The 17,994-nt window shown below is 41.7% G+C and overlaps 1 protein-coding gene across 2 annotated transcripts in view; it reads left to right on the top strand.

Annotated features, from left to right (window-relative positions):
- LOC128872235 (dexamethasone-induced Ras-related protein 1) overlaps positions 1–14,513 on the top strand; it is a 54,319-nt gene extending 39,806 nt beyond the window's left edge. Inside the window, exons 1-4 of one of the 2 annotated variants that reach the window (XM_054114700.1) lie at positions 2,966–3,751; positions 10,924–11,107; positions 11,572–11,782; positions 12,183–14,513. In XM_054114700.1, the coding sequence (XP_053970675.1) occupies positions 3,610–3,751; positions 10,924–11,107; positions 11,572–11,782; positions 12,183–12,395 (750 nt within the window). In that variant the 5' untranslated portion in view covers positions 2,966–3,609 and the 3' untranslated portion in view covers positions 12,396–14,513. Of the gene's footprint in view, positions 1–2,965; positions 3,752–10,923; positions 11,108–11,571; positions 11,783–12,182 lie in introns of those variants that run through there. The other variant, XM_054114699.1, reaches the window with a different exon arrangement.
- Positions 14,514–17,994: the final 3,481 nt, after the last annotated feature.

Below are 17,994 nucleotides of genomic sequence, written 5' to 3'. Positions count from 1 at the left end.
CAGACCTCGCTATGACTAAATAATACTGCATTCAGCGTTGAAATAGACCAACCTCGGGCTTCGAGTTCGAAAGTGTGTTTCAAAGTTCGACCATTTTTCCATTGGTGTTGCATTAATGTCTACCGATCCATCTTCCGCGGTGGAATATCATGGAGATTCTGCTTTGAAAATGCAAAGCTTCCAGGAAGTTTTTATTCTATTTTGTTCGACATCTTCATTGCGCGAGCCCTTGTGCATTCTATGTGGAAGGTAAACACTATTAACCTTCTATAGTCAAAGTATTCGTGGATTATAGAAAAGATTCTACGATGGGAACATTGATAATCATTAATAACAAGATATAAAATACCGAAGAAATCTCGCTGTTAGCAAATAAAACTGCTTCGAGCGGTAAAGTAAACTATTCGCGAAGTAAACTAAAGTTGAAAAACATCGTAGAGATACCGCTTTGAAAATGCAAAGCATCCATAAAGTATATATTGTGTTTAACGACTTTATTACACAAAGCCCTGGGGTGCATGTAACGTAAACGTTATTAAAGAATATAACGTGTGCGGAGAGGTAAAGTGCAGCTGAGGCTGTTGCGGTGTTATTTCTAAACCTAACCTGGATTCTTAGGTAAACTATGTAAAGGTGTTATTTCCCTTGACGATGTAATGCGTAATGCGTTAAGAAAGGTTTACAAAATTCCTGTCTGAATACAAATTTCGAATGATAAATGAAAGATAAATAACCATCCACCCATTTCTCGTTGAATGAAAATTTCAATTTGCATCGCAGAACGACATGTGTCACGATGGAAAAATAAAAACTGGAATATCGAATTGAACATAGAAATGGAGACGATGGCGAATAAATTCAAGATAGTTTTGAATTACTGGGCGTTGATTCTATGCGTTTGTCAATCGCAAGCCGGTTTACAATTTTTAATGATTCAAAGTTTGTGAGAATTCCTAGAAGATCGTAGATCCCACACAGTCTACGCGTCCTAAGTGCACCAACTCCTAAGGGAATTTCAACTTCCTAAACTTCTTAGGTGTTCAAACATTTAACCAGTTCACGTGGGTCTACATCTTTCTTGCGCATACGACCAACGCAAACACGTTCCTCGGTTATGTCAGAGTTCACGAGAGCGAGCGTTACGCGTAGAAATAAAAAATATTTAGGAAAAAAGTCTTGGACCGTTAAGGGTTGAAATTGACAGCGCAATCCAAGCTATCATCTGGTGGGCTGAAATTTCCTTGGCTCCTAGAATGGAGGACACCTGCCGGCTGCAAGATACTCTTCGTAATTTCAATTAACGGAATAAATTCAGAGCGGGCAACGTTGCAGGAATATTTAGAGCACCTGGCAATAAACCGCTTCGTAAACCGAGTAGCAAGACGAGAGGACAGCAGCTCCAATTGAAACGGTGAGAACCAATATGCCTGGAAAGTGGCACAATGCATGAGGTGGTAGTCAAACGACGTACCGAACGACTCTGATTGCTGTGACCTGGCCGGTTTATTGTTCACTCTTCGTTCTCCAGATCGTTCTCGAAGCATGAAATCAGCTGGCCGTTGAATACTAATTGATTTAATAATCATTTATGAATAAGAAAACAGGAAGAAAACAAGGTGTTTCGCGAAAAAGACTAACATGGAAAGGGTGGAGAGGAATAAATTTCGAGGATACGTGTAGTATACATTATACATTTCGTTCAGTGAATGTAAGTGATATACTTTCTAGCAAAAGTGGTTTGATTTTTCACTAATTTTACGTGAAATATTCTGTTGCTGCGTAATTTGAAAATTTTCCTATTCTAAAAATTGGACGTCCTCTAGCTCTATCTTCCATCGAGCAAAACGCGACGACATTTCGTTGAACTCGACAGAATAAACGAATAGAGGCTGCAGCGTGCAGTAGGGTAGCATGAAATGTAACGAAGAAGGGCTGGAAAATGTATTAAACGAAGGGTGAGTAGAGGTTATTGAATCCATGGGGAGACTCTGGAAAAGAACAGTGAGGGCAGGGAAAATGGAGGGACCGTCCCCTCTACCGGGTCAAAGGCCGCAAAATGAATAAATCGGGCGCGTAAATAAGCAATAAACTTACTGCGAGGTCGAGTTTGAAAAATCGTGATGTAACTCGAAACGTATCGATATCCTCGAACGGGAAACCAAGATACGGTTGAAGTGTCGCGCTGTATGAAGGGACGTTTCGCGCAGAACCTGGCTTTTCCATGAAAAATTCGATCCCGACGAGTCGTACGAGCAACCTACGTGCCTCGCGAGCCTTCGTACAATGGACGGTCACGATGCGAATATTTGCGAGGCGACGCATGAACGCTCCACGCTATGCAAAATAGGGGAAAAAAGAGGTCTGGTTATTAACTTGGCCAAGTCCCAGTCATCGAGATTACGCTGCACGTGAAACCGTTATTAAAGTCGGTCTCCGGATTATGATTTCCAACTTCGTAGAGTACCGATACCAGATAACCGGATCGTTGACAATGAGTATTTCATTGCCGTGGTAAATTACTCTGTACAGAAGCAAGGAGCTAATTTACCGCTAAAGCCGACTCTGGCGTAAGATTGATCACCGCTTTCCCTGCAAAGTTCGCTTCGAGTAGCTCAATTTCAAAGCCCATACCGAATCGTAGCTTGGCATCTCTCAAACTTTACCCCTTAATAAATGAACACTTTCGACGCACCCTCTAGGGTAGAATTCAATTATTATTGTAGGAGTCAACGAAAAATAAGGCACGGAGATTCTAACCCACGATCCTCGGATCGACTGTCGACCGCTTTTCGCACGCGACCAATCCCGCACCCTACGATTCGCGTTTTCCTTTCATTCCTTATTCTTGACCATAGGGGGGCGCGATATTACATTATTTATTCGATATCCTAGAAACTGTTGCTTAAACATTTACTCAAGAATTTATACCGTTACGCTTCGAGAACTCAACGAACACGTCTTTCTCTGACGTTACGAGATGATGTTACAAGTATTGTTTACTAATATTATAAAGAAGTAAATCTTGTTCGTATGTATGTAGGGGGTAATCTCTGGAACTACTGAACAGATTCTAAAAATTTGTTCAGTAATAAAAAGCTACACTATCCCCTAGCTAGAATAACTAAAAATTAATTTCTGACAATAGTTATTAACAATATTTGTTCAAGCAATGATCGAGAATATTAACTTCTAACCAATAAGTAACTAGTTTGTGAATACAGTCACCAACCATTTACGTTTCTTTTGAGTAACTTCGTGTGCGGATGGCCTAATAGTTTCCGAGATATTGGACCACATAATAAGTTTTGTACCGCTAGATCGCTGAAATATCACACTGTGCGTCGAACACGAACTACATAAAACAAATAGTATTTTACACGGGTGAAACTGCAGGGTGCAGCTAGTTTTTAATGAATCCTTGCATGGCATGTTGGACATCGCTGTCGTAATAAGGTTCGTCAACCCCATCGCGTACGAGTTGTCTTGAACAAGCAGTACGCTTTGGTACACGGACGGCGACCCGAATTCAAAGACAATGAGAATCTCGACGCCGGCCGAGGTGAGAGACGAGGAATCCTTTCGATTCAGGAACACAGACTTCACGGTATAATGGCTGACACGTATTTCACGGACGCAACAATGGCCAACTGCTGCGTCGTTCCTGGACGGAGCGAAGCATCCTCCCGAGGAAAGTTCGACGCCGTGGATGCGAATCCGAGTAAAAGGATCCCTCTTGTCGACGGAGCGACAGGTTAGTGTACATTCGGTAGCGTAAAAGTCGTAATGACGTCACGGATACACGCAATAATGCAATTATTTTCATCGTGGCGTGGAAGGAGAAGAGAAACGTTACGTTGCAAGGAATTGCAACTGTCGTTTTACGGATTTCGAACGGATACATACGAGGGATACGAATTAGTGAATTTAAAAGAAAAAGATTATTACCAGACTGCGGATCTTTGGGCATTTATAGGAAGTTTGAATGTGCAAAAAACTATAAAATCCACACAGTATGCAAGAATATAAAATAGCATTGAAAGCGAAGTTCATATTATAACATTTGCAGAGTAAAATAAATTCCTGTTTAAGTTCAATTTTTATGAGTACGTTTACTAAGATTTTATATTGCATAGAGGTACACAGTCTAACTATTACATAAACAGTGATGTACTATAGTCCCAAATCGACGTCACATATTTCTATGTACAGAGCTATTGCTCAATTCAATCGAACAGCAATTTATCACTGTTAACGATCAAACGAGTCTGAAACGATAGGATATCCGCGGCGCAGCATCGCCAGCTGCGCATCATCCCCCGTAACCATGTTTCGAAAACCCCCGTCGAAACAACGTTATCGACGGCCCGCGTCTAGTAATTTCGTCACAAGCAGATTCACCGCCAGCAGCGAGAACCCGTTTTAACGAATTCCTGCATTACGAACGGAGTCTCGTGCAATTTTCTTTCAAAATCATCATGCGAGCACGGGAACCTGCCCCAGTCGCATTGTTCCTCATCATTGTTCACGAGTCTCGCGTTGTTCCCTGTTTCAATTTCTATCCCAGCTGCGTTCTCTCCCTCGTTCGCAGAGAAATACCAAGCTCTCCGTTCGCGTTTCCAATCCGCGTTCTCGCAAGCTCGGTTTCCCTTCCGTTTTCGCGGATCCATCGACGAATCCCATAACAATCGCGTCCGCTGAGATCAACTTTGCGCTCCAATCTGCTCGATACCGTGATCGAATATCGACGTTCCTCGGTGACGAACGCTCGAAAGTGATTGTGGCGATACAGGACTGAATGGACCACCGGTTGCGTTCCGGGAGGACATTGTTATCGCCTCGGAACGCTCGTTGAAAAGTTACCTTACTAGCGAAGCAACAAGGTGCGCGAATTAGGCCGAAGCGTCTCCAAGTTTCGCGATCATATCGAACCGTTTGCGAATGGTTGGAGTATTTATAGGGATCGTAAAAGTTTTATCGAATTTTCAAGAAACCGTGGAAAAGTAGCGGGAAAAGACATCATGGAGCGAAAGTAGAATATAAAAAGAACGTGAGTAAAAAAGCTTCTGGTAGGTAACCTGTAGAGGGAGATCACGATTGTAGGTCAAAAACGTTACATACATATGTGTACGTGTGCGTATAGATTTCTGAAAGCAGTATACTTGAGTTTAGCTCGAATTTCCACAAAATTCGAGGATTCCTTTAATTAATCCTCGAGGATTCTCCACGTTTTATTAAATTTAAAATAAATAATTTTTGAGCAACTATCTTCGAGGCTTCGTACAGATTTTCAGGTCAATGTTTATTCCACGCTCCCGTTCCGAACACATCGCGCCTTGAAAGTTTGACAAGTTTTTCGCGCACTCTGTATAGTTTGCTCGTCGAGAGATAACAATTTCCTGACAAACAGAGGGACGACTGCCAACGGCAGAAAAACTTCAACGTCCGAAGGAGGATAAGCGAAGCTTGGGAAGACGTTCCAACGATCGCGGACTCGCCAATTTTAACCGCATGGCGAATATCGCTTCGAGAGGAAACGCTCGCTGGACGTCAACAGCTTTTTGCCCGAAAGCCCTTCAAATTTTCCTCAATTTTACGCAAGCAATAACTCCGACGAAGAGTAATTAGAATTTACTTTTGCCCGTTAAAGTTGAGTAATATTACAGGAGCGAAGGTAGCCGTTAATTACAAGTTAACCTATTTTTGGTTGTTGATAGCCTCGTGCAAAGCATGCCCCACTTTTTCTCGCGTAGGTCGATTTTTTAATTCAAGTTAGCCAAGAAAATATTATTAAGAAAGATGTCTAAGTGAATTTCCAGGAAATTAACGACACGGAATGTAATTCGTTTCGTTAAACGTAGGGAGCGGCTCGAAAGAAATCCGTTTAAAGAAACGTTCTGCTCTTAAGTTAATTAAAGCGGTGTCTCGTCGCGATTAATTGCAACGAAAGGCGATTAATTATGTTCAATTGTTTCGGATACCGGGCAAGACGACGATAATTAGTCGGAACAAGGAAACTGATTTCATCCAAGATTCCATTCCACCCGAAGTCCACCCTTTACGAAGGAGATTCCCTTTCATCGTATACAGGTTGACGTAAAGCTGAACGACGCCACATATTTGTACACCAAAATGACTATTTATTTTTTTGATACGCATAACGATCATTTTGTCGCGAAACATTTGGAATTCTGCTGAGAAAACGAAGTATATAGTATCACAATGGTTACATGCTTAAAACATGAGGACACGCTTCACAGAATTTTCCTTCAGAAATACGTACTAGTGTACATTCCGAGACCACACCTGAACATTCAGAGAAAGAGAGAGTGAGAGTGAGAGAGAGAGAGAGTCGTCTGCAGTTTACAATTATGCATGGGATAAATAATAAAAAAATCAGTCGTTTATTTTTATATCGCGTTAAAGCGCGCTGAATGTAACACGAGAATCGTTTTGCTCGTTAGTTTGCGCCGTTAACGTCGTGTTATTGTTACCTAACGGGATTCGTTATCGAGCCTGCTACGTTGATTGAATGCTATCATACTGGATTATTGCGTGTTGTTTCAAAGTGTATCGCAAATTATGCGGTACTTCGAACGCGGAAAATTGGTTTCTACGCGTGTGTTCAAACGAATGTTCATACCAGCCGGTGAATGCAGTGAATAAATCAAGCTTTGTGGAAACAGCGTAGTCGGAACGACGGTTAGACGGGCGAAACGCGGAACGTTCGAGGGTCGAAGGAAGAAGTTAAAATTCTGGTATCACCGTTCATGTACAGTAAGAAGAGAAAATAAGAATATCGTCCACTTGACAAATATTCAACCTGACAAATATCAACAAAATAATTCAAAATATTTCTCCTAATTAAAGGGAACATTTTTATAGCAACATCTCTCTTTATTTTAATGTATATGTATTTATACGTGTATACACATATATACTTCAGGTCTCCGCGGCCCAGTTTTTCGTGGTTGATACTAACCGAGGCTTCTAAGTGTAAGCCGTGTCCTTTAAGTAAGATACTAGCGGAGGCTTCCAGGCTTAAGCCGTGTCCTTTGGATAAGATAATCCGACGTTTCGCCAGCATCGCAGCTTGTTTCTTCGGGGTTCAAACGACACGCTGATATCAGAGTGCGTGGTATAGCGGTGATCTCTTTAAGCCATCAGTGTTCCTGTCACGGTTCGACGACTACCAATCACCGGGATGATGACACGGTTCAACGATCGTCAATAGAAGTGCCTCTTCTGATCGTTCAGTCGAACGATTGAGAACCTGAAATTGTGCGGTTCAGATAAGGTTCGCTGTATCTTTTTTTATATCGTTGAAGTGTCTCAAAATTTCCAAAGATTCAAGACACCTGTTACAAGCATCTGACATATACATGGAATGTTGAAGAACACAAACCTCGACGGTGCCTCGAACATCAGGTATACAGGAAAGACTTACATCCTGAACCCTCGGCTAGCATCCACCGCGGAGGTTAACTCTTTTGCGAGAAATCAATTTTTACGAGAGAACACGAAAGTACAATGAAAATATTAAAATGGTACCTATCCGAGAGAAACGTACCGCTAAGAAGGCACAAACGTTTGCTTTCGCATCGCGAAAACGGAGACACGATGCTGTTCGAATAACATATTCAAGGGAAACGCGAAGCAAAAATCCCGCGTTATGTATTCACGTCGCGTTCGCAACGATCCATTTGCCCGCGTTAATTTTTCTTCCGTGCGCATCGCCGACGGAAACGACACGGAAACAAGGCAGCTGACGTCCCGAACGAACATCCATACATATACACGGGTAGCGAATACCGTGGAGGAATAAGGTTTTACGCAGAAACACGTAAAAGGGAGACCGTGCTGGAAAGCCGAAGGATATTTCAGGATTTACTCGGCGCGAGTGTTCGGCGCTGAACGTTCACGATACCAACCAACCAAGTTCCGTTGGAAGTTCGGCCAAGATAAAAGGATCTAACGCGATCCACGTTCCGTTCTTGCCGCTGTTCCCGCGTGATCGGCGATGCATCACGGCAACGCTGATCCGCAAATAATAGAAACTTTCCAACCGTGCTTGAAACACGGGGACAGACACCTGCAACCGCACAGTTTCTCGTGCGCTCGGTTCCTGGGAGGCGTAAAGATTTTTTAGCGAGCTCCACCGACACTGTTAGGCTAGTCAATAAATTCGTACCTATTTCTGCGAAACTTCGAAACGAGGCGACTACAACGCAATTTATTCTTTCAATCTGCGACAGGTTTTCCCGCGTTGCGAACAACTCGCGACCATTTTCCTGGCGACTTTCTAACTCCATTTCTGTAGATGGACTCTCCGATTATGCTGCAAGAAAAGGTGGAAACTGCTCTTTCGTTTTCGTCTTTCTCCTTTAATTCTCTTCCTCGGAAAATGTTTTCGGAGAGTTGAGAATAAATGTGCCGTTCACTCCACAAACCGATTAACTTCGCTTTTTGAAAAATCTTAAATTTAAGTGTCAAAACACTTGGTATACTCATAACTTTTTATATTTATAACTATCTCGAATAATAAAGATTAACACCATTAAACGACTAAATTTTGTTGGACCTCGAATAATAAATAATTTACTCGTTATGTTCAGCATCGCCGAACAGTTAGCGGACACATGGCTTTTATGACTTGACCTGGGCCTACGTCAACGAGAGAAACTCGTAGCCAAAATTACAAGCTTCAAAATACAATGTAATCTGAATAAAAACTTTGAATCGTGAACAATTGCAATTATATATCAGACACAAATATGCAAGGTTTCCTTATGTATCGTTATCCGTGCAGCCTCGCTGCGAAAAGTAGACAGTTCCAAAACTCGAATCTACGAAATCCTGACGTGCTCCAAGTTCCCTCGCGATACACTGATAGGGTTCAGGGGTTTCCTCGTTCGATAAGCCCGTGGTGTCTGACAAAGTGAAAAAGTCCAAGCACCTCGATGTAAAATGCAAAGCCGAAAGTTCCACGGATTTACCAACTTGACGTCTACGGAGTTACAAGTGGAGGGTCGGATGACCATAAAAAGCGTCAATGTGTTCGTGAACTAGCGAAAGGAGCATCTGTTCGCACGGTGGATCGTCCCGGGAAAGTTGTTACATCGGCAAAGATTTCAACAAGTAGATCCAGCTCTGAAAGTGTTTTTTGTCATTTTAATGACACTGCCGCCGAGACTGCAATCAACGAGGACCTTTTCGCGAAGTTCTGCTCGGACTTGTCCGGCAAACTTGAGAAAAAGCTCGATTCCTCTGTTCGGTGAGAATTTTTACACGAAGGTAAACTCGTTAAAAGTCGATCGCGGGACGAGAAACTCGACGCCGAGAGGCGTATAAATAATCGTGTTCGTTGACGATAAAAATAGTCACGCTCTTATAAATATTCATAAATCCCGCGCACGCTGTGTATTATTCAGATGATCATCGGTTACATTATACAGGGTATATCCCTTGTACGGAGTTACGAGTTTTTTTTTCTCAGAAGCTAACGAAGATATCGACTTCGTCATTCTTACGGTAACATTTTATACGTAATACCCTGTATAATCGCATGTGCACCCGTTCGCGTAAAGTTACTCGAGACGACGTACGTGACAGGTTTTTTTACTACCACCATCTCGGACATTTTCAATTTTCAACGGTGCGTTTAATAAAATTTATTTAGACATCGTATTCCATCGAAAATTTCAAGCGGATACGTTTGATTAAAAAATTCAACGAGAAGATCGTTCGACCCACATAGGGGTTCTCGTATGTTCCGGAATTTATGGTCGAATATTTTTATACCCGGGATCGCTGGCGAACGTAAAAGGTACCCTTGCCTTAGGAGTTAACAAGATTCTGAATAATTTGCATGCAAACGATAACCAAATACAGATAAACGGTCCTTACGTTGAACTTAACACCGCCGTTTTTCTCGCGAAAGTATAACACTTTGAAATTCAAATATTTCAAGACGTCCGTTTCGTTAACAAACTTACGCTGATTTTATACAATGCGCCGAATACGGTTATTAAGTACGGCTGTAAATGTTCATTCAAACGAAGAAACCATAAAGTTTCTCGCAACGAGAATTTGCTCACATGCTAGCCTCCGTACGTTCTATGAAGGGAATGATCAAACAACACTCGAGAGTTTAATACCTCTTCCTTTGCTTCATACCGTGCGATCGCGTAAAGGGCAAAGGGAAGCAAAAGAGGGAAAAGGGTGGCAATGCGTGTTACTGGGAATGAATTTATTGAAATACATCGATGTTACGTATAAGTTCTCTTACGTTTCGATGAAATATACAAAGTTCCATACATCTCTGTTACAATATATTTAAGAAACTATTCCAAGTTCGCAGTCTATCGCTGAATCTTACCCCTTAGTCCGCAAGGAAACTTTATTCTGTCGAGTTCTTGGAATCTGGGAGGATCGAAGAGAAAGTATGTTTGCGGCATAATGATTTCTAATGGCGTAGACTTCTATATTCCAGTTCGCTTCATCAATCGTTCACTTTGACTCCTTCCGCATCCTTAGTTGAACAGTCTTGACTGAAAGATTCGCGAAATATAAAGGAAGATTGATGAAGCTTTGATTCCGTTTGCAAATCTCTCTCTTTGGGTCTCCGCTCGCAGCAACCTCCTCGTGGTGAGACCTGGTAATCGGTATTACTGGTCGCTATTGTCGCCATTAATACCGAGCTAATAGGCTGCGAACGTACAATAGCTTCTTAAATATATTACAGGAAATTTCTGTAACGTGTAAAGATGTATGGAACTTGGTACATTTGAGTAAAACATGAGAGCATCCATGTAACAGTGTTCTGGTTCGAAAGATGTATTCCTGGTAACACTATTTGCGAAAGGAATGGTATTCCACAAAATTTTATTTATCGAATCATTCGTCCTTTTTCATGTTGGAACGCAGGAGACCTCTTCGTGGTGGTGTTCAGTTTGGATTGTCGGGAGTCCTTCGAGGAGGCCATCAGGTTGCGAGAATCGATCCTGGAGACTAAAGTGAGCGCAACCCAGAGCGCTACGAAAAGCAGGAGCAAGATCAATTTGAAGGTTCCCATGGTCATCGTGGGAAATAAATCTGATAAGGACGTAAAGTACGTGCACTGTGCATAAAATCTACACGAGTAATTTAAAGTTTAGTTTACTACTACATACACGAGGTTCTAACGTTCCTAAATAAAAACATCTGCAGGCAGAGATGGGCAAACTTTTTATCCAGATACAAATTTCGAATAATTTTCATCAGTTATTTGTTAAATACAAATTTGAACTATACAGTATATCGAGCTGTTTTAACTCGCTTTCACAGAGCTTTCTGAAATTACCGACCTTTTTATTCTTTACCTCATCATCTAATTGTCAATATAGCGTGTCCGAAGATTTGCATGAGTAATGCTCGATATACACTTGACCTTTGGCTACCCCAGTTTCATACTCTTGATAGGTCAAAGCAACATTGCATGTAGGAATAACGACGCTGTTTCGCTAACGACCTTACAGCATTTCGCAAAGTGCCAAAGTAAATCTAGTTACAAACACGTCGCGCGTGTTTTCACAGAACAGTTCAGATAGAGGAAGCTGAAGAGTACTGCAATAGTCAAGACGATTGTTGCATTTTCGTGGAGGCTTCCGCGAAGAGGAACTTTCACGTGGAGGAGCTTTTTTACCAACTTTTCGTAGTAGCGGGCTTACCCTTGGAAATGGCACCGAATCATCACAGAAAGGTTCCCCTCACCTTTGGCTCCCCGACTATGTTACCACCATCGCAGGTAAGCTCTCAAATTTATCATATACGGCAAGGCGTTAACGAAATTAGGCGCGCTTACCCAATGCCAAATCGGTAAATCGGCCATTTCGAGATTTCCTAAGCTTAGAAATTCCATGCTGGAGATCGTTGGACGGCTGGCGATCCAAAATTAATTCGTTTTATACGTCCGGAGTTCGCGAACTGAAACGGTCAGAGACGCTTTCAAAATTTCCGTGGCAGTGGGTCAAAACCAGGTGCAAGCTGAAGAGTTTTGTGGAGACGTAAATAACGCTCGAATTCGGGAATGCATGAAATTGGACAGTTAGTAGCTGGGGCGTGCTCGTGTTAAGTCGCGAAAAGCGATTACCCTTTTCCGTCGACTCTTTTTATGAAAGTCTCAAACAGCGACAATTTGTTTCCAGCCGAAGCACAAAGCCACTCTGAGCATAAAGCGTCGGCTGAGCGACGCCTGCGGCGTCGTGGCGCCCAATGTGCGACGGCCCAGCATAAGAACGGACCTGATGATCATGAGGACGAAAACGTGTTCCCTCGCAGCTGGGGCGGAGAACAACACGCCAGGATCGAGGATCACCCTCAGATCCGCCGAAGCCAGAAAGACGTGCTCCATTCAGTGATATCTCTCAGAGGTCGTTCTGAGATGAATCTGAATTTGAAAAAAAAAACAACGGAACTGGTTTCGTGGGCGATCTTCGCTTTGACGCTTATTATCGCGCACAAAAGTCGTTAGGCGAGAAATCAGTGTTTCTCGCCACGATATTCGTCGACGGCGGAATGTTTGTACGATGTTAATTGTGAAAATCTATGGCATTTATACACAAAGTGTTTACCTAGTGGTGGATACTTTACGGGGTGATTCTACAGACCAAAATTAAAAACAGAAAAAAAGGATATCACGAACAACGTAATTGTGTTCGAGGATTTGTGTCCGAGCTATTAGTTGCTGTACGCTTAGGTAGGTATGAACATATACGTAGTTACAAGTATTTCTTATTTAAGTATGTTAATAGAAATAGAAAAGCCAACCCAATATTGTCATTTCTGATTTTCGTCTTAGTTTGACCTATAGAATCAGTCCCAGAAATAGTTAGCGCTAAATAAGACAAGAAGATGATCACAGATCTATGGCAGGGATGGGCAAAATTCACATCTAGAAACGTCAGAATTTTAATTATAAAATGAACTATTTATAGATATTTTGCCCATTCTAATCAGGGGGGGAAACCATTTGTCGTAGACGAAACGTTCTGTCGCAAAAATGTTTAAAGTTTAGAGTGAAAGAGGTGATACATTGCGCGCTGTATACGTTCGACCAATTAATCTTCCCTGAGAGGAAGTGCAAGAAAACGTGAATTAATGTTCAGTTTTTACGTTATCCGTTGAATGTCGCGGGTAACTGAAATAACATTGACGAGAAGTCGCAAGCGAAGATCGTCGAAGAATGAAAAATGTTTTAAACCGACCACGCTGCTCGCCTTAATTAATTAAAGGAATAGCTCTAGCATAGCGTCCCGGAAGTAACGTGTACTACTAAAATAAGATATAATTGGGGATCGAGTTGTTAAATTAATTAATCGACGACGATTAAAACGGGAAAAGTTCGGTGTAATTAGCTGAAGCCAGAGAAACACCGTTTCCCCGATGGTTTCTGGGGCTCTTGGTGAGCCGTCGGAACAGTCGACCGTTTGTACCCGAAGATGAGATAGTGTTACACATTTCTTTTAATTAAATCTTCTCAGCAGAAGCACCGTTGACGTTCAATTGTACCAAAGGAAACTTGACTCCAGCCAGATATCGCTATTTTATTATCAATCCTCCATTACGTGAATTTAATTCTACCCGCCTTCGATCAGCTCACCTCGTTATCTGTACAAATATTGGAATAAAAATGACATAGAACAGTTTTCGGTTTCGTATTAAAAACCAGATTAGTTTCGCTTAGTTTAGTTTCCATTTAAAGTACGGAAATCGAAGTCTTGTATTTTATTTTTGTTTTAAATATCGCTCATTATTCGAGGTGTATAAAATCGATGTTTGAGATCAGCACAGCTGTACGCTCTACGATGGTCGCCAGAATGGTCGACTGGTCGTGAAACTTCGATTCTGTGTAAGCATAATCGTGTCCAGCCGATACGAACCAAATACCGTATACATGTATATAGTTAATTTATTCATATGGAACGGGAAAGTACGCCATTGTTTCGACCATATATGTACGAACATCCGATGCGTCCATCGATTATCGCTAAGCTTCGAGTCATGTCGAATATCGTCCGAAATTGGGAGTTTCGGAAGCTTATTTAAACTCGAAAATTCAAATTTCGTTTAGTATTAATTTGTAACGAGGAATTAACAATTGTAGCGTCAGCGCCAGGAATAAATAATTTCAGCTTACGAGTGATCGAGTGAAAAATTAGGTAAATAATTTCTTCGTTTCGACTTTAGACAATAATAGACATGATGAATTCGATAAGCTACCGAGAAGCTGCTAATTTTCGAACTATATTCGATTCGTTCGGAGAATAAGGCTGCTTCTGTGACAAACAGTAAGGGCTTCGAATAGTGTTGTCGCATCACCGCGCATATGTGCTATTTAAGGTTAAGTAATCGTTACTGTAATAATCAAAGCGCATGGAAACAATACGTACGAAAAACGAGCTCTTCTCGTAAAACCTCACCCCTAATTTTCGGACCAAAAACGTTCCGTTTGTCTTGTAATAAATTGCGTAAACGATTCCGGCGTTCTTTCATTATCAACGTACCAGTTATCGCCGAGCATCTCGTAAGATACCATAATTACAGTCTCGTTTCATTATTAGAAAACAGATTATTGGATTTTCGTTGGCACTTCGTTGAAAAGAAATTAACAGCTCTGCGACTGGAATACTAACGATGAAGATTCTTGAGAACCGGGGAATTCTTCGCACGACGACGTTCAACGAGGTAACAGGAGCAACGTAATTACGATTCTAGGGGTGTGCAACCGTCAGGTATTTAAAATGCCGTGAAATTTGAATCGCCACTCTTTATTTATGCAATTGCGTGGGGGTATCGCTTTCAGGACAACGCCCTCGCAGCATAATGAAAAGACATCTTCACGGTACTCCCTGCAGATTAATTAACCTCTTCCGCTGCTGGCTAGGGGCGGAACAACCCCCGCAGGTTTTCCTAGGGTGAGGCCAATTACTCGACTAATACATTAATTAATTTTTCTGACCGCTGTAGCCTCGTTCTAGAATTGCGCGTTACTCGAATACACGTAGGTATCATAAATTGTGGATTAGTTATTCGTTGGCCTTTCGGACAATCCTCGTTTTGAATCCTCGTACAGAAAGGAACTAAGGTGACGTCGAACGGTTATATTTACATTATTTAAACAGATTTAGATTAAATTTTGTATTTTCCAAGGCGCGCAGTGCGAGGAAAGTTAGTTGAAAAGGATGAAAAGATGCTCGCGTGTTTGGTATTATCTTTTCACTAGCTCTAGAGTATTCGCGCCACGCTTTCTAAGGCCATCCGATAGCTAATCGAATTCCATCGTCCTGTAGATTCGATGGTCGATGTCTTATACACTCCGACGCCCTTTCAGCCGTCGTTTCTCCAGCGATATTTTTCCTCTAGACAGCTTTTACCGATGATTCGATCTGCCCGAGAGGAAATCACCCGCGGAAGCTACGATTGAAATTTATTTAAATCGAGTCTACGGCCACTCGCCTCTCCAAAGGTGTCTTCGATTGGCGCTCCCGAGCAAACTGGTTGCCGTATTTCCTAACACGCTTTTTACATTGGAATTAGAATCTGCTCTCAAATAAAACGATGGCATCGGTTGCAACAGAATAAATATGAACTTTTTAAAAATAATTATAAGAAAGCAACCTTCAATTTGCTTGTTCAGTCAACGAAAACAAAATTTATTATTCGTTTGATTTATTATTGCCGACAGAGGCCGAAAGTTTAAGGCCGAAAATATTTTAATCAATTTAACGCTCGCAAGAACAATGAATAGCGACGTATGTTAATACTATTTACGATTGCTGGCGATGGATATTTTAATTCACTTTAACGAATTTAATGAATTCAAAATAATGCGAACTAATTGACCTTTTTTTCATTACGGATTCACTTGGAGTCTATACAGAGGCGATTTTTTGTCGGCCTTAAATAAAAATGCATTATCCCTCAAGAAATATATCTTTAAATATTGTATACTCTTATTTGGTCTGTAGATTTCCTACTCATTCTTTTTCTGTTTTTAATAATATTTTGGTATCGTGCTGCCGTAGCAATCGAATCGAAGGCTGCATTTGCAAAGTAGAAATACTTTGCAACTGATAAAAAGGAAGAAAATATATCTTATGACGCGAGAACGCGTAGTCGTCGCGAATTAATCGTCCAGGGAAATCCAGTTGGACAAAGCCGTCTCCATAAACGAGGCTGTTTGCAGCATCTGTCGTAATTTCGCGAGACGGGGCGCCGATATCAGGGAAGTTTTGCAAGAGAGAAACAGCTGTTGTACATAAGAAATTCCAATTTTCAGGGTTGGGGGTGGACGAAACAAGGTCTGACAAAAAACGTCCAAGAGTGGTCGCGTCGGCTTTGCGGCGTCGGCTCAAGTATCGAGGCTCGGAACTCATTAGAAGGAGTTTCAGTACGGCGACGAAGAGGTGACCACAGAATTCCAAACGCGGGGAATGTTTAATTAAACTCCGCGAAGAAGCTGGGGAATTTCGGACGAGACGCCACAAAGCTCGTACATCGTGCGAGTGTCTCCTTTATCGCTTCCGACGAAATATCGACGCAACAATAATTTTTCCACGAACATATTCGACTTTGTGCGTTGCACAAATTTGTTCGAGCACATTGTCGTATCGCTTCCGAAAATTAAATGTGCTTTCGTTTGATTAATTAAGGGCGTTACATGGTCCTTTTACCTATCTGAATTAGCGAAATCGTGGAATAAAGAACTTCATTATTCAAAACGACGATCTCCCATTGGCGCGTAAATGGAATTTATCTGGCGTGAAATGATGAACGAAATGTTCGATTCTCTTATCTATCGCGAGAAGAATGGGTCGTCTGCGGAAAGTGTCTCGTTCACTATCGCCAATCTGTTCCCTTGACGTTTCACTTACGAGCGATCTTGGTAACCAAGGAAATAGCGATACGATTTCTGAATTACTATCCAATGAATTCGACGTTCCGCTAGACGTTTAGTTTGTACTCCTTGGATGTGAACAAACAGATCTTTGCTTCTCGTGCCTCGAGGACGAATCGTTCTCTCGTCACACGAGGAATTGCAAATTTCAGCTCGTTTCGATGTTCCGCAACACCTTGTGTACACGACTAAACATTTCCATAAATACTCTTCTCGTGGTCATCATGTTTAAACGTTCATCGTACAAATAAAGATAATAACGACTGTGTAACTGTGACATTACTCACATCAACGGTGACATCAAAAGTTACTTAATGGACGAACAAGTTCTCGAATTAATTGAAATTCTTGAGAAAAGAAAAATTATTTCCCTTGTCTCTGGAGAACGTGAACCATCCCGTTTCTATGCTCTTTCATCGTAAAGAAATCCAAGCTGCAGTCTAAAATTTCTCGTGAGGAGTTCTCGCGGCGTGCACTTGTTTGAAAAAGTACTCTCGCTGGCTGAAGAAAAACGTAAGAAAAATGAAACGTAGCGTGAATCACTTTTCGTGCGATCGACAGGTGAACGCTTGTGGGAACCATGAACCACGGGAGCTCGCGTTTGCGAAACGTAAGGGGTAGATTTCATTTTAACGGTGGAAATTCGAGAGCAGGTCTGCGCCCCTAACGAACTCCTGGCACGTGAACTCCCAGTGGGAAAATAAATAGGAGATATCTTGAAACGTGCAAGCGATAACCGCGAACGAGCTGTGAAATTTTGCACCGGTTAGGAGGTTCCAGCTTCTGCGTCAGAATAATGCGTCAGGGAATCGGGTGAGTTATGGTCGCTCTGCTACAGCCATGGCAGAAGATGGGGATTTTACGCTGGTAATTTATATCCCACGGTGTCTGTACTCTATCCTCTGTTTCTATTTCGGATAATTATCGACGCTTTAAATCAGTTCATTCGTTTCATTCGAATGCTTCCTGAAATGCAAATTAAATTTCGCAAATATGAAATATATATTTGTACAACATTCAACACTCATGTTAAAGTTATCGGTACTCTTCTACATTACACA

The sequence above is a fragment of the Hylaeus volcanicus genome, chromosome 2 (genome assembly GCF_026283585.1).
Source record: "Hylaeus volcanicus isolate JK05 chromosome 2, UHH_iyHylVolc1.0_haploid, whole genome shotgun sequence".
Classification (NCBI taxonomy): domain Eukaryota; kingdom Metazoa; phylum Arthropoda; class Insecta; order Hymenoptera; family Colletidae; genus Hylaeus; species Hylaeus volcanicus.
The sequence above is the reverse complement of the archived record's forward strand: the minus strand, read 5'-3'. Positions and strand labels throughout refer to the sequence as shown.